The sequence below is a fragment of the Puntigrus tetrazona genome, chromosome 13 (assembly GCF_018831695.1).
Source record: "Puntigrus tetrazona isolate hp1 chromosome 13, ASM1883169v1, whole genome shotgun sequence".
Taxonomy (NCBI): domain Eukaryota; kingdom Metazoa; phylum Chordata; class Actinopteri; order Cypriniformes; family Cyprinidae; genus Puntigrus; species Puntigrus tetrazona.
This window is the reverse complement of record NC_056711.1, coordinates 13,521,604-13,549,373: the sequence shown is the minus strand read 5'-3', so window position 1 is coordinate 13,549,373 and position 27,770 is coordinate 13,521,604. Positions and strand designations below refer to the sequence as shown.

Below are 27,770 nucleotides of genomic sequence, written 5' to 3'. Positions count from 1 at the left end.
CCGTCACATGGCCTACAAATATCAGTGGTGGAAGTGACCATGTCACTTCATTGACAGCTCCTCTTCCAAAGCCTCATGGGGATATTTAGAGTGCTAATCAGATGCACACTTCTCAAAATCTAGCCAGAAGCAATAGGTCATCTGTGTACTCTTCACCTACTGTTTTATGAATACTATGAATTCAGACATACTACTGGTAACCTGCACACAAATGCAGCATTTAATAGCATTTCTAGTTATTGCTGGTTATTTGGCAGTGTTAGATATCTAGCTGCATTATTTTGTTTATGCCATTCTATGTGTTCAAAGGATGAGGACGTACACCTATCCCATTGGGTTCATTTAATGTCGACTAATGTTTAATTACACTGCTTCATGTGATAGCCATTTAAACCACAAATACCACTGTACTCTCTTTCAATACAAAACCAAATATACGTGTCAAGAGGGGAATATCTGTTACACCTGCATATTTGACAATTTGCTATAGGCTATTGAAATATATAATTACCCATTATCAAGCTGCAAGTGAAGACCTGTGTCTTTCCTCACACCTACTTTTGAAACGATCTCTCCTTCATAAACACTAGACATGTCACACTGCTTCACAGCTCGAGCACTCTGTACATGGTTGTCCCACAGCAGGAAGGGAAAGATTTCAAAACAAAGTGGAGAAATCTAGGCTATACCTGCATGCCAGCAAGAATAAAAAACTAGTTGAGACTAGGTAGCACTCCCCAGGAGTGTCTCTACCTCCCCCACAGAGATGTGGTAAATGTGTTTGACTTGGCTTTTCTTTTCATATATGCAAGCCACCTCTGTTTTTTCCTGCATATTTTCTTTTTGTATTTTAACTATGTGTTTTAACTATATGTTGACCAAGGATGTTGTAACCTTTTTTTAACATGCCCAATATAAATTCTTCAAATCCAAACTTTTAATTACACAAATAACCACATGATATAATATATATCAATTCAACAAGCTGAGCTGTGGATGTTTCCAGCATTATAATGTCAAATTCCACATTTTTTATATATAAGCATTTCTGCAGCATTTTCCATCTTTCACAAACCCATGAGAAATGGGTCTTTTATGTTTTTTCTAGTGACTCAAAACAAACAAACAAAACGAAAAAAACCGCAACAGTGTGACTGGTATAACCCGATTCCTAAAATGAATTTCTTACTCCTTTAGTCATTTGAATACCTTGTAGCTTGTTTCATGAACAAATTTAATTTAATTCAATTATCATTTATCAGTTTGAATCAGTCTAAAACATTGGTCTGTATAATTTACAGCATTTTACAATGGCAGAAATAGCAATATAAATGAAATGAACCCAAATGATTCAGAATCAAGTTGAATTCAAGTCTAATCAAATCGAGTCATCAAATTGAAAGTGGAAATATGCAACCCAGGCCAACTCATTAGACAGTTCGTAGCAGTTTTGGATATTAAAACCAGTTTTACTAATTAATTCAATTTGAATTCAAAACAAGCTTTTGATTTGATTTAATAATTTATGGATTTGATGTGTTTTTTGAAATCTTTTTACACCATATCTGCACACATCACAGATCACAGTGCTCGCAGACAGTGTTAGTTTTAACACACAGAAACACAGAAAAATACAGCCCAACCAGTGTAACCTGATTCCCAAAACAAATAATTTTAGTTTGAAATGACATCACGCCTGTCGTACTTCGATTTAGTATGAAATGTACTGGGGCCTTAAAGGAGATGGTTCTTTTTGCACAGGTAGCTCTTAAAGCCTTTAAAAGGCTGACTCACTACATGAGCCAGGTCCCGCTGAGAGAGGTAGATTACAGGGCAGTTAAGCTCATAAAAAGAAATTTCTAGTCTTTAGATGTTGCTGCCCCTCTCACGGCACATCAAGGCATGGCTGCTCCGCTGCAGAGGTGCTCGTCTCTCTCTTTTCTTATTGTTCAGTGGTTCTATTACATGCAGTTTAGCTTGTTTTTACTCCTATCCTTTTGCTGCTGGGATAAAAGTCAAAAACAAGATTAAAAAAAGCAATGAGGTGGATTGTTTATAGTCTGGCGCTGGATATTGGGGTTTTTAGGATCTGTCAGTAGCTGGTTTCCCAGATAAAGATTGACTTAGCTCAACTTTCACCTATGATACGGAGCATGTGTGCAGCACCTCTCATTGGAGATTGATTTCAGATATGTCATTAGTTAATCTGACGAGCACATCATGAATCATTTCTTACTGTGTTTATAACGGCTGTGAGAAATGCGATGTCTCGCCCTTGGGCCAGGTGAGAACAGGGTTATTGTCTAATATATCAGAAAGACTGACTCATTATCTCTGACAGATAAGCATAACAAATGATGAAACACACTCACAGGGTGTGTGCATGGACAGTCTGTCTCCTTCACTTGTGTCCATAAACATAGAAGTTTAAAGTATTTTTAGGCCTCCGGCAGGAAATGGAGCTGGACTGTGACTGGGAAATACATGCAAGGTTCACATGCTCAGTATAGAGGTCAAACACTAACCGACTGATATACACATGTAAGAGTAATCACCCTGCAGATATGCAGAATCTCCCATTCTCCTATGGGAATATATATGACATTGAAACTGAAGTAATAGCTGGGGAAATTTCAGCTTTGCTATCACAGGAATAAATTACATTGGTCCCACTTTATATTAAGTGGCCTTAACTACTATGTACTTACATTTAAATTAATAATTTGGTACAATGCACTTATTGTGTACATACATGTTTTTTACATTGTACTTATATTTAAAAAATACCTATATGTATTTACATCTGTAATACATTTTTGTACTAATACTAATTGTAATAATTACACTACCCATTTATTGCACCTTAACCCACCCTCAACCTACCCATACCACCAAACCTGTCCCTAACCTTACCTGTATCCCACCTCAATAGCAGCAGAAGTGTTTTGCAGTACAATTTGGACACAAAAAGTACATTAAGGTACACAAAGTACTTAAGGCCACCTAATATAAAGTGTGACCTTGACACACACACACACACACACACACACACACACACACACACACACATATATATATATATATATATATATATATATATATATATATATATATATATATATATATATATATATATATATAAATTTTTCACACATTTGACTGGTAGAGCATATAACTAAAATATATATACTATAAATAAATGCTAAAACATATTATATAGAAATATAATTTTGTGTATGTATTTTGTATATATGTAAGTGTACTCTGTATGTATATTTATATATACAGTGGTGGCTAAAATTATTAGAACACTAGTATTTTCACCAGCTAAAGTCAGTTTTCTATTTTTGAAGTAGTGTTTCAGTGCAAAATATCAGTTAAAATTTCCAAACATTAATTTTGCCACTCACTGTAATAATCCAGTGAGATTTTTGTTTGCACAAGGAGTCTGACAACAGCCAGTGCTCTACACAGAGATCTGATCTTTTCATCATCCTGACTAAATCCAGAAGAACTGTGGCAACATCTCCAAGATGCTTCAAGAAACCTTCTTACAAAACTATATTATTGTTAAATATTTTTTCACTTGTGCAAAAATGCTGTAAAATAAGCATTCTGTTATAAAAAAAAGTTTCTTTATCAATAAACTTATATTAGCTAAATATGTGAATGTGTGTGTGTGTGTGTGTGTATACACACACATATACAGTACATACACATTTAGCTAATAGAAGTTTATTGACGTTTGTTATACACACACACACACACACACACACACACACACACACACACACACACACACACACACTATATATACATTTAGTACAAATGATTGTTAATTTTCACAGTTTGATTTAGCATACATGCTCCATGTGATTTGTAATTGCAATTAAATACCTTGTAAAGTCCACTTTGCAGCACATTTTTAGGCGATTGGAACATACCCAAAGAGTTCTGCGATTTCCCAGTCACATAACATGTGACCACTCCAGCTGTCGGCTATCAACAGCTATTAACTCTCTCCAGATCCTTTTGTGTGAACTCACTCATACACCAGAGACTTTTTTTCTCTCTATTGTATGTGTCGGCCTACTTAAATCTACATGGTTTCGTCATGCATGCATCAAGCATGGTGTTATGTGTTTATTCCCAGCATAGATGTGTCTATTGTCGACCTGTGTGGGGCGGTTTATGCGTGCATGTCACATTTATCACATCCAACGAGCGTGTCACATGCCGACACATTTCCTGAGCTGTCTGCTCTGCTCTCAGCTGCAAAGGCCATTTTCCAAATGTCAGCCCTCGTAGCTTCTCCCTGACTGGCTACCTCATGCTTCCCCATTAGCTCATAGTGAGTTGATTTATTTATGCTTTAGAGAGGGCGGGAAAGGGGGAACTTTTCCCACCAAATGTCTTGGCTTGGTGCAAGCACGAGCCGGACTCTTGGCACACTAACCAAGGAAATGTTTTCTGCTGGAAGACAGCGAAATGCGTTGTTTTATGTAGACATGTGTCAAAGCATATCTGCCCTGAAAAGGGCAAAAATAAGGTTTCTTACTGGCCTTTTTTAAGAAATAATCATATTTGGAGTGAGATGAACGGTATACTGTTAGTACTCCTTCCTGATTACTCCATTATTAAAAGATAGAATTCCCTGCAGCCCCTTTATGACGCAAACTGACAGTTTTTAATTTTTTTACTTATCTCTGATGCTACAATTTCAAAATAGAGTTATTAGGTATACAGGGAACATAAGCTTATTAGATTGCTGCTCAATGTTTCAAAGTTTTTTTTTTTTTTTTTAAGATGAAGCTAAATCAGCAGTCTTTCATTGCAAGAGTTACGCCATGATAAAAGACACTTATTTTATTTTTCTTAACTTACTCTCACCTCATTTTTCCAGGGAAAACCCATGAATTAAGAGATCAATCTGGCAATAGAATTCATGAAAGCGACCAATTTTCATGTGAACGTACACACTTAATAAATGACTCACTTTGCATTCTTTTAGTTTGGAATGCAAGTCATTTGTGTGAAATCAATTGTGCGTAAATCTGTGTATCGAATTTGGGCACTAGCAATGATTTTAATAGACTAAACATTGAGACACTGAGGACTCAATTATCATTTGCAATATGACTCTGTGGTTACGCATTAAAGCCTCACTGGCATTTATCAACAACATTGCTATGTAACACAACAGGACCCTAGGACAAATCCTGGTACTATTACTATTTAATATTGCTAATAAGCCCTCTTCCTCTTTTTATACCACCTGGAGAATCTGATGAAAACATGACATCATTTTCAGTGAGTAAACATAGAACTATATCAATACTGATAATAGTTATTTTGAAATGCAGCTTTGGAGATATCAATACAGAGATTTATTATATGTATGTATATATATGTATGTATATATACAGTGATATTGTATTTACAATCAAACGATGGTAACTAGTGAGCCAACTGTAAACCAAGAAGCTCTCTATCAAATTCATCCTCACAGCTTTCACCTGTTTTTAGGTATCTCAGAGATTTACTACCTATATCCACATTTTCCCACATCATTGTGCTTGATCTGAGGAGTCTTAATGAATAAGTAGGAGGAGAAACAAGGTGGGCAGTTTCTTTATACACCTCCTCCTCGACAAGACCCTTCCTCTTTCCCACAGGTGCCAGGGCTTACAGTGCTGGTGTGGCAGAGGGGGAGGGAACACCTGGCAGGCTGTTCCCCCTGATGGTCTGCCGGGTTCAGAGGCATTTTCCCAGGCTCCCCAGATGAATGGTCACTAATAGCCGTGGGAGAGGGCTTTGCGAGCGCTGCACAGTGTACCAGGCTGACTCCTCTTGGCAGGCCCTGTGAGGAGGGCTTAAAGCAGTGCTGGCTGCCTGTGACCCAGCCCCAAAGCCAGCACAAGTGCTCTGCAGCAGATAGCCTTACCGCTGGAGAATGTGTTTACAAGGGCACAGTGGGAGTAAGATCTCACTCAGTGAGTGGAGGGATGTGGGACCGGCTGCGGCACTCCATCCACTTCTCCATTTACACAGCAGCAGAATTAGATTCTTTTATAGAGTGATAACAAAATAAAGTTTTTAACAATTTTTAGTTTTAAGGTTAGGCTTTCTTTTGTAAATAATATCTAATGATTCATACATACTGTTATCGGTCAATATTAAAGATTTTTAAATATATCTAAATCAGTAGATATTGAGTATACACCACTATTCAATGTTTGGGGTCACTTCTTAATATTTTAATGAAAATTTATTAAATAAAGGATGTATTGAATTGATCAAACGTGACAAAGACAAAATCTTTTTCAAATAAATGTTTTGAGCTTTATATTTTTAAAGAATCGTGAAGGAAAAAAAACTAAATCAAAGAGCACAACCTTTTTCAGTATTTATGCTAATAAGAAATGTTTCTTAAGCACCATATCAGCATATTAAAATGATTTTTGAAGGATTGCATGATATTGAATACTGAAGTAAGGATGACGAAAATTCTGCGTTGCCATCACAGGAATAAATTAAATCATAAAATAGTCTTCTATATGATTTCACAATATGCATTACTGATTAAATAATGCCTTTGTTAAGAATAAAGAACAAACAAAACAAACACACATAAACAAAAAACTTTTAAATGGTGGTGTGTATTTGCAGATTTTTAGTTGTGTATACTTTTTCATATATATTTAAATGTATATTTTCTAGCTAAAAATTGTAACACCATTAATTGTCAAAAAAATTTTTTTACAGTGTCGTGTCTGTGCCCCTTCTCCAACAGTTTGCAATACAAGTATTCCGTTTCTGCCCCTCATGCCCCTTAGCCTTTAAATATAAAGCATGTGGTGGCATTAGCAGCAGTTACCTGCCCTGGAACATGTGAGAGGGACTAGGCAGGATTACTAGCATGGGAAATGGAGACCTGGGAGCAGGAGCTGCTGAATTCCTTGGGCTCTTTTGACTCCCCGTCTGTCTGTCTGTCAGTCTGTCTGTCTCCTTGTTCTAGAATTAGCCCTTGATGCTTTGTCATGTTGCAGTTGCTGTGCAAATCCACCTCCTAAGCCCGCTTCTCACTGTACAGAAAAGCCCCTGGACAGCCGGACTCTTTTCGCAGACCTTTCTCCCTCACTTTCACACTCAAACTCTCGAGTACACAAGTCTACACAGCTTTAACACACCCGTCTTTGGCCCGAAACGGATGTTTATACATTCAGTATGACTCTATCTCACCACACACACCCCTGTCTTTCGTCCGGGGTCAGCGGTGTTCCTCTGCTGCTGTCCCACCACAGGGCTCTGTATGTAATTAGGGATTGGGGAAGGAGAGCTTGATCAGTATGGGATTCATGAGACTTTTTCTCAACCGCAATCTGGTCAGGAACATTCACACACACATACAGACACAGCCTCTATGAACCCAGGCTATACATGCCGCCTGACCAAACTTCACTTCAGGAATTACTAAATCGTTTTAGAGGATCACCCTGCCTTTTCCTCTCAACGTTTTCATTTTAAGGCCCAAGAGCAGATCAAATGGCAGGTCATGTGTTCAAGGTTAATGGTGCTTTTCTCCATTGAATCCATCATTATTTTTTTGGCAGCTATTATATTATAATTAAATGCATATTTGCTTGGCAGAGGAAGTTTGATTGTTCTTCCACTGTAAATGGCATTGCATATTTCGTCATTAAGGCCTTACAGGCACCAGTGTGCTATGCAGGTGAGTCAGTTTTTGCACACAAATTCAAAATCGCACAAGCTGGATGGATTTAGTGGGAGAGAGAGATGAGGAGGTCTGGATTCAATGACAGGCCTAGCTCTGGTTCAAAACCTTCAGAGCTGCAGAACAGCACATAAGTCAGGTTTTCAGAAGCTTCCCCACATCGTTAATCTGCTGGAACCAAACAGGAGGAATGTGTTTCCTTGCCCTCATTCACACCACACTTCCCTGCTAGCTCCTGAGGCATCATTAATCCTCCTGATTGCTATATTTACTGTACCATACCTATATATCATTTATGGATAGTTTGTACCAAAACTCTGTATATAATGTAAATGTCTACAGAATTTCCAAATTGGTTATTTATCTATAATTCAGTCTAATTGCTGTTCATCTAATTCAGACAGGGCTACTTGATTTTAATCAAACATGATTTTCTTCCCTGACACAACCCTTTCTAAATATTATAGTGAAAATTCCTTTTTTTTCAGTGGTACTCTGAGAAATCTAATCATGTCTGGATGGGAATGTCTGTAATTGTAGTACATTTATATTTTCACAATGCTTCTCATTTATTTTAGACCTTTGTCAAATTCAGTTATTAAAGCTAAATTCATAAATGCATTAGTGTGAAAGTAAATACATTTTATAATTTAACAAAATATTTTAATAGATTCTTTTGGAATTAATGTTGATTCCTTAAAAAACTAGATATTATAATTTTTAAAGGATCATGTGACACCAAAGACTGTAATATACAGTCATATATTATGACTAATCCAGACATACTACATTCATCATGTTGTCATTATCATGTGACCTCCCAGCGTCAGTTGCATCACTTCACTGCCATTCACAAATCCTCTCCCATGGCCTCATGGGATAGTAAAGTATCCACTGAATATACACTTCAGAATCTCGCCAGAAATAGTAGGTCATCTGGGGACTGTTTGACTACCGTTTTATGAATACTGTGAATTTGGACGTACTCTGTTCATGTAGTTTTTTTCTGTATAGTATATAAAGTATGCTATTTCAGATGCAGCCATTGTAAAGTTTCATTCAAGAATGCTATGTTGGTGTTAAATTATTAGATGTTCTCACCCTTTTTAATAGCCGTGCTGATGTCATATAAGTTTACAGTGCAGGTGTAGCCAATTACCTAAGTGTTGCATTAGGAGCTCTAATTAAAGGAAACATCTGTGAGGAAAAGAGGTGGGATCTTCAATGTCAGTGCAGTTGATCTTAGTATTGATCTATTTGCTGTGTCATCATGGACTTTTAGTCGATAAATGTCACGGTATAAGTGTTTGGTCTAGGTTTTGATCTTTTTGTGTTTAGTTAGACAATAAAGGAAGGTTTCAGAAGGCCATTTACTTATCTACAGTTCTCCTTTTGATCATGTGTTGCATCCTCCTGTTGGGCCACATTGCAGCATTTCATAACCATGCTGAAGGGGTCACCCAAATGTTAAATTGAACACTCATGTGCAAATATTGTTTCAGGTGGACGTTGAACAGAGTGATAAGACACACCGCCCGCTCGGCCCAGGCTACAGTTACGCAGACGGGTGTGATGTGCTTCCAGGAAAACCCCGCTCGGCCCTTCCATGTGGCGACCCCCGTGAAACGCTCGCATACACACAATCGCCCAGGAGCCCCACCCTGACCCAGTAAGAGCGGAGGACAAGATCTTAGAGGGTGATCATTCACATCAAAGTGAGGGCCGAGGGAAAATATTTCTACAAATTCCAACTCGGTCACCTAGACACCCGCTCTCTTTCACGTTTGAGATCACTTCAGGGATCGCCCATTGCACACAGTAGCTATATGCTCCGATATCACTGATCGTACCCGCTTTTACCATCAGAAATCGTATCTGATGTTGTCTGTTTTTAGAGCTTGTCTTGTTTAGATTTTACAGCCTCTTTGGCTTGTCGAGATCTAGACTGTGGTGCTGAGAGATGATTATTATTCTTTCGCATGTTGAGCTGTCTGTGCTCTCCATTTGTTTAGAGCTGATGAGGTTTTTATAGCTCGTGTTCTTCTTTGAACTCTGAATCAGTGGAAAGAATGCCTCTAGTTGGAGACAAGGGATCACTCACCCTACTCTTCCATTTTATTTCACCTTCCTCTTTACATTCTTCTGGCTTGTTGACTTTTCGTTCTCTCTATTGTTTTCCCAGGAAGTGGTAAAAGCTCCAAGAGGTGCCCCTGCATGCGTGTGTACTGATGTACTGTATATATTTCTGCCTTGGCTTAGTGTCAGCAAAATCTGTGGAAAGACGTATGTTGTGATGTTGTGTTGCCATGTGGATTGAGTGTTGGAACGCTTTTTCTTAGAGGGCATCTCAATCATCTTTACTAGAACATCACATGCCACTTGCAACATGTCTGGTGGCTATGTTCTGATTTTGTTAGCGATACAGATCTGGTAGAATAATATTTAAGCTTTTTTTTTCTTTTTTAAGTTTTCTTAATTTTTTTTTCCTCACAAAACTATCATTTACTTAAAAAAAATTAAGAAATTGTACTAAATATTTTCTTCTCTTAAAGAACAATGCAACTGTGTAAGCAGATTTGGGTGAAAAATAATGCAAAACATCAATTGATTTTGCTAAAAAACAAACTAAATGTCAGGTATCTAGATAAGATTATCTTGCATTACAAGTTTTTATAAATACAATAATATATATATATATATATATATATATATATATATATATATATATATATATATATATATATATATAGATATATATATATAGATATAAATCATTCATCTTCGTGACAAATCAGCAGAATTTAAAGCAACAATGTAGAACCAGAAATCCAAATATTTTAAGTTTGGAAGGCATTCAGATATTCTTTCCCATGCTAAAATGAATTTAGGTTTAATTTTTTTTTTATTTTAGTTTAATTTTATGGGAAAATTGGTTTACTTTTAAATAATTATTTTTGATGCATTGTTGAATCTGCTTGTAAAATCTGTGTTTTGAATCAAAAACAGTTAAGCATTTTTGTAAAAAAGACATTAAAAGATTTACATTTAGCTTGCTGGCCTGCGACAGAAGAATTGAAGCTGCAAGAGTTTTTTTTTAAACCAACAGCTGATTTCTCAAAACAAGCCTTTTTGTGGTTCTACTGTAGAGCCAGATTCCTCTGTCTGCCTTCTCTTGGGAATTGCCTCTTTGAAGTGAAGGAAAAGAGGAAACAAATGCTATTAAACTTTTTTTTTTGACTCTGTAAGGATGGGTCAATATAAGTTGGGATGGACATGAATGAAACTAGACTGAAGTTTTTGTTAGCACACAGAAAAGATGCCCATTTCTTTATCTTCTGAAATATGCAGATTATCAGTTTGTTGTTTGTTTAATCCAACCCCACTAAAGTTAAAAAGGGAAAGAACATGCCCAAGGCTCTTGATGCTGAGCAGAGGGACTCATGACCAAATTTTATTTTCCCATAACTCTCCCAAGCTTTTGGGGTGGCTGGTTGCATACTCAAATGATTAGGAGCAGGAAAGATAAGACGCTGATACTGTCCACGCATGCTTTATTCCCCCCCTTATTGAAGTTGGTAGGATTCCATGTGCCATCTTGATCTCTCTACCGGTGTTGCCTTTCTCCTTTGAGCGCTTTAAGGTCCAAGCCATCTCAAAAGCATATAAATCTGATATCGAAATCCTCCTCAGTTGATTCTTTGTGATGGGGAGGAACACCTGAGGGAGCATCTGATTCATATTAACCTGCATTTCTTACATGAACAGTTCTGCGAATCTAGGTGTTGCAGTTCCCACTAGTCTTGTATCACTGCCCTTGAGCAAAAATGAGCACTAGTTGCCTGGAACCTTGACATGAATATCAACATTAGGAGCCTGTTTGGCAGGCTCACCGGGGTTTCACACATGATGCTTACCATAGCCTATTATTCTCAAAGGTGGGATAAAATAACATTTATGATAATTATTTTGTATCTTGGATACAGTGACTTGAGTTTGGGGTTTATTAGGATTTAAATGCTCTGTTTGTTTCTATGAACATTTGAGCCTTAAATGTAAGCTATGTCAAAGCAAGTGCGTGCAAGAAGAGTGACGCTGTCTTAATGTACTTTCTTTCTTTACTGTGACTGATTGTGCCATTTTTTTTTCTACAGCACAGTTAGTTTTTATGGCAGATAGAGGACAAATGTATTGTAAATAAAACAACTGAAGTGGAGCTGCTGTTAACCACTATGTGTGAAGTAGAAGAAAGTAGGAGGTGGATCCATCAATCACATACAAGGGGTGTTGATGACAGTTTTGTGGCTGGCAGACACTGTAATTGCATATCATTACCTGCAGAAGCTCCAGTTTGAGGACCTAGCTATCTGTTAGCAGGGCCTGCAATGACATCAGCTGGTAAACCTGTCTTCTCTAATGCATTTCTGCTCATTTGACACATCTAACACACACTCTGAAGACAGACAAATGCTCTGGATGTGAGGTTGAGGCTATTTTAGCCATTTTCTCCTTGGTATCTGTGACCTGAGCAGGTATACTCAAGCACTTGTGGTCATTAGATAGTCCGATTCATTTCATGTATATTTTATGGTCCTGTGGCAGCCTAGGGCAGTCTCTCACAGACAGTCAGAGAGGTTGAGGGCTCTATTCAGGGCACAGAGTGAGAGCTGATGGATTCCCATGCCTGTTTTCTTGTTTACAGCTGCACCAGCAGATATCTAGCATGTTCACCAGGCCCCCTCTCTTGCCGACAAATTCCTCCCAGATTAAGCAACAGTGCTCTGCCTTCGCGTCTAGTGGATCTTGCATTCCTTGGACAATGACAAACAGATCTAGGCTTCCTTTGCCCGCTGTCTCTTAAATTAAAACAGAATGGTCGTTGCTCCAACACTAGGAGGGTTGAATGAACTTGTTTTCCTGGCATGTTAATAGTGAATTGGTATGGTTTCTCTGGCAACTACAACGGTGAACGAACGATTAATGTTGACATCATTGATGGCTTCATATAATCACACAATGGGCTGTCTTCACACTTGATTTGATTTTGATTTGCATGATCTGAATCATAGTTACTGAAAAAACGTGCTTGGTTACAATTTATTCAACATGAAGAAAAATAATTAAATTAAATAATTTTAAGCAATTTTTCTTTTTCTTTATGCCAAAAAATAATTAGGATGTTAAAGAAAACACATATGAACATATGAAGGTATTTTGTAAATTTCCCTACAGTAAATATATCAAAACTTAGTAATATGCGTTAATTGCTGGGGAATTGATTTGGACAACTTCAAAGGCCATGTTCTCAATATTTAGTCACCCTCCGATTTCAGATCTTCAAATAGTATCTTGGCTAGATATCGTATAGCTATACAGAAACGAAAAGCTTATTTATTCAGCTTTAAGATGATTTACAAAACTCATTTAAAAAAAAAAAAAAAATGGAACCTTTATGACTGGTTTTGTGGTCCGGGGTCACATATTCATATAAATTGTCTAATATAGTGTTTAATAACCTAAGATTATAAAACTGATTCCAGACTAATGGCAAAGAGAGAAGCTCTAATGTGAAAATGTCTTGTTGATTTTTTTATTTTTTTTTTGACAATGTTGCTAACATTTTCATTGTTGGGTTAATGATCTCTTTAACTTAAATGCATCTGTTGGTAATATCCAGTATGCTTTTTTCAGTTCTGATTCTTCTTGTTGAAGGATGTCGATCCTGAATGAGTCACAAACTAATCTTGGTTTGTGCATTTCAGCAGTTTGATTAGCCTTTGCATACACCCTATTTATTCACTTGTTCCATTGTGTGAACATAACTGTGCAAACAGAAATGTTACGATAAATCTTTATTCTTTATTCATTTATTCAGCTGTCACCTTATCGTTGCAAAATAAACGCTAACAGAACAGAATGATCAGGACTTATCACATATCACATTTGTTTTGTGATAATTACCTGCTGACTATAAATGATCCCTATTAATGTTGACAAAGTATTTTATTTTGTGAGGGGGAAAAAACAAGATTGATCAATGCACAAGAGTCACTACACTAGCACAGCATGATACACTATATAGTAGCAGTTGCACACTAAAACATTTGACCTCAGACTTCAGCGATTGACCAATCACAATTGGGTATTCCAGTGGGAATAATAAGTTCTCAGTGCAAATGTTAAGCCGCTTATCCAGTATTTAGAGATTTTTGCAGTCTTAAATACAGGTTATGCAGGCAAAGTGGCACATTATATGTTTTTCTTAAAGGAGTGGAGCATGAATTCATAAAACTCTCTCACCATTAGAGGCTGTAAATAGTTTCAGCATTCAGTCAGGACTTCAAAGGCCAAGAAGCCCCTGGCACTGCTTACGTTTATGCCTGAACTATGAGGCTTCATTCTCATTTGCTTAAATGCTTTGGTATTTTTTCAGACACTAAACCGCCTTTGTGCGGTGTCATATTTGGCGGACATTAACAGCCTTTGTTCCGTCTTTTTGCATGGCCATATATAATTGATAACGTCCATGTTTAGAAGATGTGTCACAGACTATGATTTAATACAGTGCTGATTTGCATTAAAATTATTTTCTGGAGAAAAGTGTTTCCTCATGCGTAAATGAAGATTTGTTTAAACAAACAGGCAGTCCTAAATGCAGTTGTTTTATCATTAGCTTACCGTGACAAGTCGTCACTGTTTGAATATCACCAGCGAAAGTTTTCTGAGTATTAGTGGATTTGCTCCATGAAATGTTTTCTTTTGTAGGTGGGAATGTTCACTTGGCGGTGCACTTCATGAAACGACACGTCAACCTGAGATGCATTATCAGGCAGCACTACAGAGGTAGTTTATTTCCTCTTCTCCCATTGACTAATAAAGACTGGTTTGAGTATTTCTTTCCACATTAAATTGACTCATGAAACAGACGATTGTATCAGAAGCACCTGTGTTGTTATTAGTTCGTACAGTTGTCAGGCTCAGTCGGAGGTCACTGTCTGGATCGTTTTTATTTTGGAAAAAGTCAACTGAAATATGTTCACTAAGTTGGCACCCATTATATCTGGCTAGACAGTTAGAGACGAATGCACTCCGTCCTAATAGAGGCAGAGCTCAACAAATATTTGAGACAACATCCAAGTCCACCCGAGCCTGGCTTGACAGCAGCTCACAGGGAAAATGTGGTTTGCTTATCATAGTAAACATGTTCAGAATAAAGCTTCACTGTATCTTTACAGATATAGCATGTCAGACTCTGAAGGGAATTACAGTCATCATTCTACATGATTTATATTTAACATGTCTCAAACGAAGAAGAAACATACAGACTAATAAGGCTGTCGTGTATAGATTATTTTAAGTGATCTAGGAAAAACAATAAGAAGGAAAAGTAACTGACCAACAATTTGCTTGGCCTTCATTTTTCAGGCTAAATTTGGCCAAGTTTGAAGGAACTAAACCGGAATACATCAAACAATGTGGTTTGTTTTACTTATATCGAGTTACATATTTGAAACTTTATTGACTGAGGGGCAGCGGGGACGTCAAGTTTACATTCAACTTTATGGCAGCTTAGCCATTTTCTTAAAAACAACAAAGCTTTTTCAACATTTCCCATGAAGAGGGCATTGAGGTCATTTTAAGTTGTTGATGCTCTTCTCGTCTTAGTGGTTTTACTCCCATTTTTTACATCAGATGTCTGTGAAATTTTTATATGAATATCATGCATATTTTCATCTCCCCTCCCATTTCTTCCTTTGTTTCAAACAGAAAAATTACAGTATAAAATATTGTGCTAAATGGCTTCCACATCACTTCAGCTAAGACTTAATCTTTATTTTTGTTTGACCTTAACAGAGTTGCGTGTGTTTCCTGAGCGTGTTGTAGTGTGTGCCAGTCCTCCAGAGAATTCTGCACTTCCCAGAGGAAACATGAACCTGGATGTGGTAAGAGCTGCTTATGTTATAAAATAATGTTTATAATCAGTGTTGGAGAAGCTACTTTGAACCTAGCTTGCCAAACTACACTCTACTTTAATAAATTTAGTTAAACTACAGTCAGATGACCCTCTTTAAAAAAGAGTTGGCTACAAAAAAACTGTCTGTCCAAGTAGAAGCTCTTTAAAGGGGCAAACTGATTTTATTCTGTGGACAGTTTGTATTCTCCAGCTCTTTATATAAAGTATGGAGAATGTAAGAAAATGAAGTACATGTGTCTTTAATGTATGCTGTCTTGAACCCATTCTCTGCGAACACCATGAAGTGAGTTCTGGACTCATGTAGTTAATTCCTATGCGTTTGGTTCTCCCATCTCACTTATTATGGAGCGGCAAAAGAGTAGTTGGAAGGGGCTTATTGGTAAGACTCTATACTGCTCTCTGAGGTGGACCACTAAATTCCTTTGGCCTAAGACGTTGAGCTCTGGGGCCTTATTTATAAATCTCACATATGATTGGATTTGATCCCTAATACCATAGCCATTAATTCACCATTGTTTATGAAAATATAAAGATAAATACTGTAGGCAGTTACAATACACATTATTGTAATTATATGCACAAAAGAACAGCATTTTAGCATTTATCATTTATTTATTTATTTTTTTTTTTTTTTTTTAAGAATTACATCACTAAAATTTATATTATTAATTTTTTTTTAAATAAAATTACTATATGCCTACACACAAACTCTCAAGAGTGTATCCATTTCTGAAATGTCCGTTGAAAAATCATATGAAATTATATATATTTAATAATATATATTTAATAGATTTTAAAGCGTGCATGCTGCAAATATCCCATCAATTCAAATCAAACATCAATTAACCAAAAATAAAAAATTCTGTCCCAATTTACTTACTCTCATTTCTTTCCAATTCCAAAATTTTGTACTTTTTCCTTTCATTCAGATGGTGCCCTGACGATTCAATGTTTACAAAAGTAGAGTTATTCATCTTAATGCTACAGTAGGAAATTGAATGCAAGATACTTATTTTGAAATCATGAATTGCATCACTGGTACACTATGTATTTTGCTTCGGAAACAAGACCACAATTTTACTTGGCTCACACACATGCCCTCTTACTCACCCACTTTTATGGCAACAGTTGTGTGTGGGTCTGAAGACTGTGATTTGGTTTAACAGGATACTCAGTGGTAGGATCTCTGGAGCCATGAATGTCCAAGTGAAAGCATCCTTGATCAGACTTCCTGCTGTGTGTTCAGAGTTACTTATCTGTTGTCTCTCCGCCCCACTCAAATCTTCTTCAGTTCTTTTCATGTCCACTTTTTCGCTATGAGTCTCTCTCAGTTGATCCTACTCTATCTTCCAATAGAATCCTGGGAAATGCGCACAGAGCCGCCCACCTTGGGTGGACATCAAGGACAGTCTCCCATCTGTCCTGCCATTAATGTCGGTACTTTTTCGAGTTGAATCATTTGCCATTGTTTTTCTTTGAGACGTTTTCTTTCAGCCCTTTTTCCTGCGTTGCTTTGGCTTTCAATGAAAGCAAGAATTGTAATAATTTGAGTGAAGTTATCCAGTTCGACAGTGAAAAGTTCACATTGTGTAACCGCTTTTCCAGTTCAGGGAAGCAGGGCCCTTGTTTTTGCATTCCCCTCGTCAGGATGTGGTTCTCAGTTCTTGTATATGCTGCGAGGAAGGGTTAGCAGGAGCTTGCGGTGGTGCTCTCGCTATTTGGCAGATCGGAAGAGAGAGTGCATCAGGAGAATGAGCTACAGTTTCTCTCATGACAAAACAATTATTTCAGTTGCTCCGCTCTAATTTGTCACTAGGATCCTTTTCCTACAGTTACTTTCTTTTTCTTTTTTTGCTTGAAGTTAGCCAGGAAAGTTATGAATCTTAATAAGAAATGCGGCTCAGCTGTATGAGTCACATACAATGCAGAATTTCAATTTGAAAATGATAATGGCTCGGTGAATTTGTTCTTCCAGTGTTGTCATATGTTTATGGCGAGTTTCTTTCACCGCAGAGCTTGACAGTGAGAGTCTGAATGACGCCACATGTTTTGAGGCAGTTTGGGAATTTGTCTGTGGTCCTTCCATTTGATTTAGTGCTCAGTTTGCAAAACATAGTTTATATCAGCAGCGCAAGGCTGCCATAACACCTATCCAAAGGTCACAAGGTTACACTTCAATATAACGTATTGTTCCTTGCAGCAATAGAGCATGTAACAATTATGTGTGCTAGGTACTTCACCAGGTATCACCAGTTCAGGCTCTGGAAGGGCTATTTCATGAACTGGAAGGTGACTTGTATACCCTGTCAGAACAAGATTAACGGTTCCTTGAGTGATTCACATCCTGTGGTGTGGTCTGAAGTGGGTAGAACGGGAAGGATCCTTCACTGTTGCGTAGCAAAGAAGCGATGCGGGTGCAGTGCACAGTTAGCACGGAATCACGTAATCACAACTGAGACTGCAGACGTCTCTTCCTTTTCCTTTTAATGCACTTCCTGAAACTCTTTGAGAAGGTGCCAAGCAGATCATCCTTACTAGAAATTGGGTGTGTTTTGTCAAACGAACATTTGAGTTGGTAATGTCAAATGTTGATTGAACTACATCTTTTCTGATCCACAAAGGATAGAGAGTTTTGTATTTTGACGTCACCCCTTCTGTACCTCTGGCCTTGTAATGACTCAGCAGATCAAAGCTCAGGGCAGATGTGTTTTTACAGCCTCCTCTCCTTTGGGGAGAGCTACAGTGTTTATGGACATAACTTTATCCATTCTTTGTTCCTCTCCTATCTCAGTTTCTCACAATTTCTAACAGCAAACCACAGAACACTGCCATTTCAAGAGCTTCTTGGCCCTTACAAACTCATTGTCACCTAATCTGGTTTGTCTCCAAAGAAACAAAGAGGTGGATTTCTAGAGTGGTTGTGTTTTATGGATACTCTTCATGTCAGTACTCTGGTTTTGTTCTGACAGGTCCTTACAGAAGACATACACCATTCGTGTATTTTATGACTAAAAGAAGAAAAAGTTTCTTTTGGCATTCATAGAACAGGCAGATGTTCTTTTTCATGTTCTTTGTGTAGGTGACATACGTTGTAAGGAGTCCAAGTTGTAGTTTCTCTCAAATTTGTTTGTTGGCCTTGATCTTTCTGTGGTGTACAGAAATTTAGTTTAGATGACCAACTGAAACAAAGCTCTCGAGTAAGCAAGTCGTTGTCATGTTAGACTCAAGACTCCCCAAAGACATCATCTGTGTGGTGACAGCAATGTTACGCAATGTTGTCAGTATTCAGAATTTCCATGATGGTAGAAAAAAAAGTGTGGGTGCTGCACTGGTAAGCTTTAGCATCTCCAAACATTAATATTCACAGGACATTATTCATAGCAGATGGATCTCATGGCTACTGAATGAACAAGGTATAGTTATTGACCAATCAGAAGCCAAGGTCTGTTTTATTTAATGTACTGTAATATTAAGCTAATCTTCTTATGCTCAACTTCGCAATTTCCTGCATTCATAAAGGATGAATAGAAGTGAATGAGAGACAATCTAGTGTGACCGCATTTTTATTCATCATAACAACTGTACAGTACACTTGTTGGGACAGTCCTCTTAGCGAAATCTGCAGTAGTGCTTTTGCTCAAGGGCATTATAGTTGCATGCAAATTCCAGTCCACAGATCTCTCCCTGACTGGTCTTTGGCCTGATCCGTAACTGCACTTCCAGTACCCACACTGTGGGCCTCCAGGTGCTTGTGTAACAGTGATCTGCTATTGGCTAATGAGCCCAGGTCACATGACTAACGGTACATATTTGTTTGTTTACTAGTACAGATGAGCCGTTGTAAGGGTGTCCACGAAGCGTGCCGGCGCTTACAACTCATTATGATTGAGCTTATGGAACGTAAAGGGTGATTGAGTTTGTCATCTTGAGTCAAAACTGACTCATTTCCTTTAAAAAATGACTTGTAGTTGATAGAAGTAACTTTCTAGCTTATATACAACAATCATTTAGTGTGAAGACATAAATAGATAATAATTAATTGTTTATGGCCTGCATTCCTACTGGACTCAGCTTGAATTTCTTTTACTTTCAACTTTTAACTAGGTTGTATGCAGTGAATAATGCTTTTGTAACTGTAGAGGTCATTACAGCTCTGACATTTTATCAGAAAATAATGTATATGGAGTCTGTATTATTAGGGCTCTACTGATTATAGATGTTAATTGGATTACTACCACAATCATTTTATTAACTAAAGTCCTGAATAAAGACAATTTTATTGTGCCAGAAATGATTTTATTTTATGTATATTTTATATTTTTAAATGATTTTATTTGAATAAAAAACTAAAAACTGAAATTGAAATAAATAGTTTATTCTATTGTTTTGTTTTATTTTACAATTTTTTTAATCTACATTTTTTTTTTTTTTTACATGGTTACAAGGTTTTTTTTCTGATGTATTTGCAAATCTCTTATGTTGACCAAGGCTGCGTTTATTTGATGAAAAATACAGTGAAAATAATAATGTGAAGTAGTACTACAATTTTAAATGAATTTGAATTTTTATTTTAAAATCCATAGATGATACATTTTCATCAGTCATTACTCCAGACTGCAGTGTCATGATCGTTCTAAAATCATTCTTATATGCTGATTTGGTGCTTGTAGATAAATGTATTAATATCTTCAAAAAGAAAAAAAGTGTTAATGACGCCAAACTTTTGCATTCATATGTAAATTGTCATGTAAATAGAATTATAAATTCTTTGTTCCCATAGACACGACACACTAAATTGTGCCTTTTCTCACTCCATTAACTTTCTGACATAAATTTCTTTTTCTTATCCTTATCCTTTCCCATGTTTTTCTTTGAATCCCAGTGAAGTACATGAGAGAATTACTTCTTGGGAGAGTTTCTCTGGGAAAGAAACACTGCTCCATTGTTACTGTCTCTTTCATCTGTTTTCCAAAGGTTTGTAAAATGCATATGAAGGTATTGAAATTCAAATGTTCTTCCTCCCTTATCCTCCATGTTTTTGTCGAGCGTGTGTGTGTGTGTGTGTGTGCGCACGCTGTACCATTCACGCTCACTGGGTGTGTTTATTTTTAGTGGGCTTATCGTTAGTGAGTATGGGTGTGTTTCTGTGCACTAGTGTGTCTGGATATCCCCCTAAAAACCGTCCATTCTTGGTAGCAGTGGGAGGAGGGACGTGGTGAGTTGGGGGGTGTTTGAGTGTGTGTGTAGGAGAGAGTTCGAGAGACGGTGGTCATGGACGGAACAGTCTACACGGATGAGACAGCAGCTTGCTCTCTCCGACTTTGCAAATGGATTGTTTTTAAACATCAGTGGCCCACGTTACAACACGATTTTCTATGAATACTTGTCTCTGTGGGTGGACACACACCGCAGAGAGTCTCTTGGGTTCTCATAGACTGTTTTCTCAGATCTTCCCATGCATTACCCTTCCCTGCACCTTAAAGTGAACCTTCCCACTAGCTATTGATCAGCCCATTTAGAGTGAAGCAGCACTGATTTATGTGCAGTCTTGCTAAACCTGATGCTTTCAAACTGCTTGTGGGAAAAAAGCTTTGACGGAATTGGCCCTTTTTGTCTGTGGCCTCGGTTTTCTTTCCATGGTTTATTTTTTATTTTTGTGACGTTTGGGTCGTATACCGGTAGATATGAAAAACTGGTAGAAACTTGACAAACTGTAAAAAATGTTTCTGTTGCGGATATTCTGCGTCAGGTTAGTGCACCCATAAAAAAATTTTTTTTTAATGTAATTTTACCAGTTTAATGTTTCAAGTGATTTTAAACCATTCAATGAGATTCAATTCAATATGAACAGCAACCTAATTTCTAGCAAAAATAACACAATTGTGAAAAGAGAATTATATTGAACTATATTGAAAAGACTTTGGATAAAATGTTTTATTCAGTAGTGAGACATGCACATAAAATACTATAAAAACATGTAAACCAAATTACTTCTTAGATTTTGAGTAAATCTCAAATATTGCCTGGTCATTGTCAAAATGATTTGCTGCTGTTAACTTCCCAGAGCTGTTTGACAAACTCCCAGACACAAGGCATCTGCTGTTGATTGCTAGCAAAAGTTCATCAGAGTGTTTTGCTCTAAACCGCAAATAGTTTATTGCATTTATTAAAAGACCCACCGTGGCTTCCATTTCTATTTAGCACCAATTTTCCCATAAGAAATGATTTTGTTGGCTTGACATGGGATGAAAATGCTGTATTGTTTACAAAAGCAGCTCTCATGGTTTAATTTTAAGGTTACTTTTTCTGTTAATGCATTTCCCAGGAATTGAACCCATGACCTTGGCATTTCTAGTGCCATACTGCGCTGTTTGAGCTACAGGAATACAATTAAATAAAAACTTGACTTGAAACAAAGTCTTGTGAGATTTTCTAATACTTATATCTTCATTTAATATTGAACAAAAGAGCATAGCGTTAATAGTCATCTGACAGGTTGTGCCACAGTCACATGCTGCAGGATTACTTGCTTGCAGTAAGTGCACCTCTCTTGTGTGATTCATTCACTCACTGATGAACTCATTCAGCGTGACTTGCTCTCAGTGATTAAGAGCAAAGATGAGCAAAGTGGATAACAGGTCATTCCATCTACCTTGTTTCCATTTATATTTGTCGTATTGTTGTTGATATCACCGTCCCTCTAAACTCATCTAAACCCTTTGGTTGAAATCCCATATACTTATCCACTAGGCCTCACCATTTTTTTCTATAAAACAAGGCATTATCTACAGGTATATAGAGGCCCCTTCTTCAGGCCAATGTCTGTGCATTTCATATGAAACACATCCCTCTGCAATTTCCTCATTTTGCTCTAATGACTTGACGGACCTTGTGCTTATCTGGCCGTTTGCTCCTAAAATAGAACTAATAGCCTATATATCTTGAACCTGTTCAGAGGCCGGTTGGTAAACCTACACTTTTATGAAATCCAATCAGTTTGGACTGGAATGATTGTTTTGTGTCGGTTAATCGCAGTTCAATGATCCTGTGCCCCTAAAGACGGCGGCCACAAGCACCTGCTCTGTTCTTGCTCAGTCAAGGATTGTTCTGTTGATAGAGCTTCATTAGGACTGTTGAAGGTGTATGTTGGTGGGATTCAATAAGCTGCTTCATCTCTTTATTCTTCTCAGAGCTGCCCAGTTAAGCATGGCTAGTACTAAAACAAGGACTTCAAAGTGTTTGTCAAACTATTCAGGTGGTCAAGCCAGGTCGTAATGAACACACACACCCGTGCACACATGTGTTTTTATGAATTGTGGGGACATTCCATAGGCGTAATGGTTTTTATACTGTACATTTATTTATACTGCCATTGTCCTATACCAACCCTGCACCTAAACCTACCCCTTGCAGGAAACTATAGCCATTTTTAGATTTTCAAAAAAAAGAAATTCGCTCTGTATGATTTGAAAAGTGGGGACATGAGGTGTCGTGTTATGTCCTCATAAGTCACCTTATTCTTCTAATACCTAATAACAAAATTTCATACCCATGTCAATCTACAGAATTGTGTCCTCATGTCACAAAATGTGCACGCGCACACACACACACACACACACACGGTCAATGGATATATTACTTTAAGAATAATTTTAAATAACTACAAAAAGATGTTTTTGTTTTTTTGGTATTTACTGGTATCTCTTAGCATGAGAAAGTCTCAAATCTACAATGAATATTAAAATGAATATTTTTATTTTCTTAGTATCAATTTTACAACCACAACAAACACGAATATGTAACACATTCAACCAAATTGGAACTTTTGACAGTATTTATATTAACTCACAAATGCATAAAATATACATCATGCACAAAAAAAGCAAACCCGCACTAATATATATTTTGATAAGCATGATCAGATATTTGATGACCAAGAAAAGAAAAGGGAAAAAAAGAGATCTTCCTCTGAATATTGGCAGTTCAACACAAACTTGTGTTTTTGCTTGGTCTCTTGGGTATGGCCGTCAAAACAAAACATCCCATGGATTTGTTCCCATGGCTACACCAAATATCGTTAAGTCATGTCAGTACAATGGACTTCTCTTAGAGTCCTTTAAAAAAACAAAAACAAATAATTTAAATTTGTTTCTGTGCGGTGTTGAGAGAGTAGCTCTCTTCCATAACCTGATACCTATATAGACGACATATAATAAATATTAAATTGATTAATAATAAAGATTTCTTTTGTTTCATCCACCATCTTGAATGTTGTTTTTTTTGCCTCCTCAGAGTGAACCAAGCCATTCAAAGTATTTTTCTGGCTCAGGTAAGATGATAGATCCATTACCCAGCTCCACAGTAACGAAAAGAGCCATTCTTCAGAAGATGTAAGTACTGTTCTGATATACCTTGCGGTGATCTAGTTACATCTTCATGTAACATTTCCTCATTCCTCCAGTGCCAGACAGGCTAAAGTCCAACCCCAAGAACGCCAAGATGATCAAGCTGACAAAGCTGAGAAGGGGTCTGCTGAAGCATGTCATCCTGTCACCATATCGTCTGGCAGCTTGCTCACGGGTGAGTCATTGGATGCAGGGAAAGCCGTGTTGTCATCTAAATTAAGTAACAGTAAAGAGGTCACCGAACCACATATTGCTACCGGTCTGAAGAGACGAACACGGACCCCAAGTAGCTCAGGAGAAGACGCTGACCGCCAAAAGACAAAAAGATCTCGTCTTGGAGAGCCTGCAGCATCAAGCGATTCCAACAACCCCTCTTCTGACTTTGCAGCTCCAGACTCCGTTTGCAGTCCCCAGCCTGAGATTTCACAGACTAACCAAAGCGGGCTGGCCGCAAGCTTGAGAGGCCTATCCGTCAAGCCCGTATCCTCTGGCTCCTCTATTAGTTCCAGATCTGTCGCCAGAGAGGGAAGAAAGGGGGGTGAGCCCAGAACATCCCGATTACGCCGGCTCAAGAAGTCCTGAGGGGCGCAGCGGCATCGAACGAGAGAGGATGTCTGACGCCACCACGATGGATGTTACAGTACACACTTCTACTGTAATACTGTCTGTCAGCGGCGGTTGCACAAGAGTTCACCACACACAGTCTCTGCACATACAGTACTTCCCTTTTCCCTTTAAAGTAAAAAACTCGAAACTGCTTAAACGCTTGAATTAGATTACCAAGAAGCTCTGAAATATTTGAATCGACTCCACTAGCAACAGCTTAAAAGGAACTCAAGCAAACAGTAACTTCACTCTAAACAAAAACACAAATGCAGTTCGCGTTTTCGGCGTAAGATTTGTATTTCAGACTAGCGGGAGCCATTGAGCACACTGTGGCTTTAAGCCCAAATCTCTGGCTCCATCCGTCTGAAATCTCCACTCTTCCAGCTTCAGCTGAACACATGATTGATTTCGCTGTGTTCTCACATACACCGCGCTCCTTAAGCGATCAGGGGTTTTCACCGTTGGAGCCGACTGCCGTCTCCCTGCGGTTATTATTTGTAAATGTGTTATTGCTTTTCGTAACAGCTAAAAGTCTGCTGCGGGATGACTGACAACGTTATGGAACGCTGTAGTGGCGCTCGTGTCCGATATTTGGCTAATCACGGGTGCAGTCGACATTGATATAGTGCGTGATGGCAGGATGATTATATGTATGGACGTAAATTCGTTGAGTCACATGCTTTATTTTCCAGCCGTGCTTACAAATCACTCGATGTTTATGTATTTAGTATAATAGATATGTGTCATAAAAACATTATCAGAATATCCAAACGTTGTGCAGTAATAATCCCAAAATGTGGCAGTCGGAATGCTTCTGGTTTAGAATTACAGCATATTTTAGTTTATATTCTGATTTTATGTCATGAAATTTATTAAAGATAGCAAACCATTTGTTCTTAATCAAACAGTGTTTGCACTGATATTCTTGAAACTAAAGGTCCAAGGATTCATTTAAAATGGAATACAATCTACTGCCTGTTTTACTATTACTTAATCTATAATAATAAAGGAATTCTGATTTCTTTTAATTATATAGTGCTCAGAATGATATACTGTAACGCTTTGAGATCAACCTTTGAGTGTGCATTCAAGTGTAACAGATTACTGAAAATGAAAAAATTAATGTTGGTTGGGAAAAATGTAGTGCTGTTTATTGATTTTGAGATGGGTTGGGTTTTAAGTGGACTAAATGTTTGGAGAAATCCAGCATACATCACCAAGGAGAAGACTGAGTTCTGACATTTTGATTGAGGCCAGGAAAATAACACGCATTTACAAATTAGAATTTTCACTTCATGTCAATTTAAAAAGAACAATTTTAACCATAAAAGAAAATGTCATCAACCCACTCCAAGCCCGTTCAACTTCCTTTCTTCTGTGGAACAGCAAAAGGAAATTCTGGAGGCTGTGCTGAGCATTCATTTTGATGTAATTTCAACGAATGGAGATGGATGCATTCAAGTTTCAGAAATGACACAGAGCGCAATAAAATAATCATAAAAGTTACTTGTGCATTATATCCAAAGTGTTCAGAAGTTCTAAATAGCCTTTGTGTGAGAAACAGAGGGAAGTTTAAGTTGTTTTTTAGCCAGTGTTCCTCTGCTGCGACCAAATTGAGTCAGCGAGTTTATCTCCAGTCTGATTCATAAATCATTTAGACAGGTTTTATGAACTGGACCAACTGAGTGATTGAAAAGATGTGACTCACAAGAATGATTCGTTCACAAATTGGACCTATTTCACCAATTATAAGAAAATCTTGAGTCAATGTTCGCTTCAATTTCTCACAAAGCCATCACATGACTTCAGAAGACTTGAATATAGGGCACGAATAGTATTAACCATTTTGTTGATGTCTTTGTTCATCTTGAAACCTCCAGTTCTCATTGAGTGTGCATGGAAAACTGCTACCTTGCTTATCAAAATGGCTTCTTTGTGTACCACAGAGGAAAAAAAATCATATGGAAAAAAAACACCTCGACGGTACTTGATGACAGAATTTACATGATACATGACTGGAAAACATTGGGAAACCCCTTTCTTCTTCTCATCACCATAAGCTTCGTGTTTTGCCCTGCAGTTCTTTTACTGAATACCTCATTCATCATTTAGGGAGGGAGGTTCATTCGCAGCGTCAGCCTTCACATGGTACAGAGCACAATCAGACCCGCACGGCTGTACCACGAAAAGACATTTAGACCTTGTGCCTCACATAACATTACGTCAGCGTAAGAGAGGATTCGACTCCCAAAGCAGCACAATGGAGCACAAATCGAAAACAAACATTTAATTTTCCTTTTATACAAAATGTTTAATAAATATAACATTCAAAAAATATTGCCAGGAACAAACTAAAAAACAAATTTACAATAAGGTCAAATATGAACATTGAATATTGCCATGATCTCATAGCATTTACAAATATGCGATAAGCTTGTCGGTTTGGTGTTTTAGAGAGCCTCGATATAAAAGAATAACGAAAAGAACACTACATGTGCACAGCAATAGAAACGGACTCCTGAAAGCAAGGCAGTCATCTACAGTGTTTTCATTGGCCCCCTACTGTTCAAGTATTCACAGCCTAGCTTATGACATACTGCAAACCGAAGCGGAAGAGAAATGATTTGTGTGAATCAGATTTACCAACAAGCAACTAGAAGACTCGTGTTCCCTTTTATTTTTGATTTTTTTTTAATGATTTATTTTTTTTTTCTTTCATCTGTGGCAAGCAATGTGTCTGCCACCAGGTATCCAAACAAAAAGCAGTCATGATGTTGACATTGCCTGCATTGAGAGTTGGTAAGAGTTGGCAAAATACATACAATAGTTTCAAATATTGAAATATCTGACAATGTATAAAAAGAAAATTCTCAGGCACACAAATGCCCATCTTGTTTTTGAAAAAAAAAAAAAAGGACTGCTTTTTTCTCTCTGTAATTTTGGTATGTGAAACATCAAACAAATGTCGTCTGAACAAAGCTATAGGCTTACAAAGCTATCAAAACCTTCAAAACTAGACAGGACATATAAATAAAAAGGAATGATATTTTAA

General features: G+C 37.5%; 1 protein-coding gene across 4 annotated transcripts in view; it reads left to right on the top strand.

Moving 5' to 3' along the window:
* LOC122356403 (SLX4 interacting protein) overlaps positions 1 to 27,645 on the top strand; it is a 37,106-nt gene extending 9,461 nt beyond the window's left edge. For 3 of the 4 annotated variants that reach the window (XM_043255081.1, XM_043255078.1, XM_043255079.1), the window contains 4 exons: positions 14,498 to 14,575; positions 15,587 to 15,675; positions 24,000 to 24,097; positions 24,169 to 27,645. In XM_043255081.1, coding sequence (XP_043111016.1) covers positions 14,498 to 14,575; positions 15,587 to 15,675; positions 24,000 to 24,097; positions 24,169 to 24,694 — 791 coding nt within the window. In that variant the 3' untranslated portion in view covers positions 24,695 to 27,645. The remainder of the gene's footprint in view (positions 1 to 14,497; positions 14,576 to 15,586; positions 15,676 to 23,999; positions 24,098 to 24,168) is intronic. The other variant, XM_043255080.1, reaches the window with a different exon arrangement.
* Positions 27,646 to 27,770: the final 125 nt, after the last annotated feature.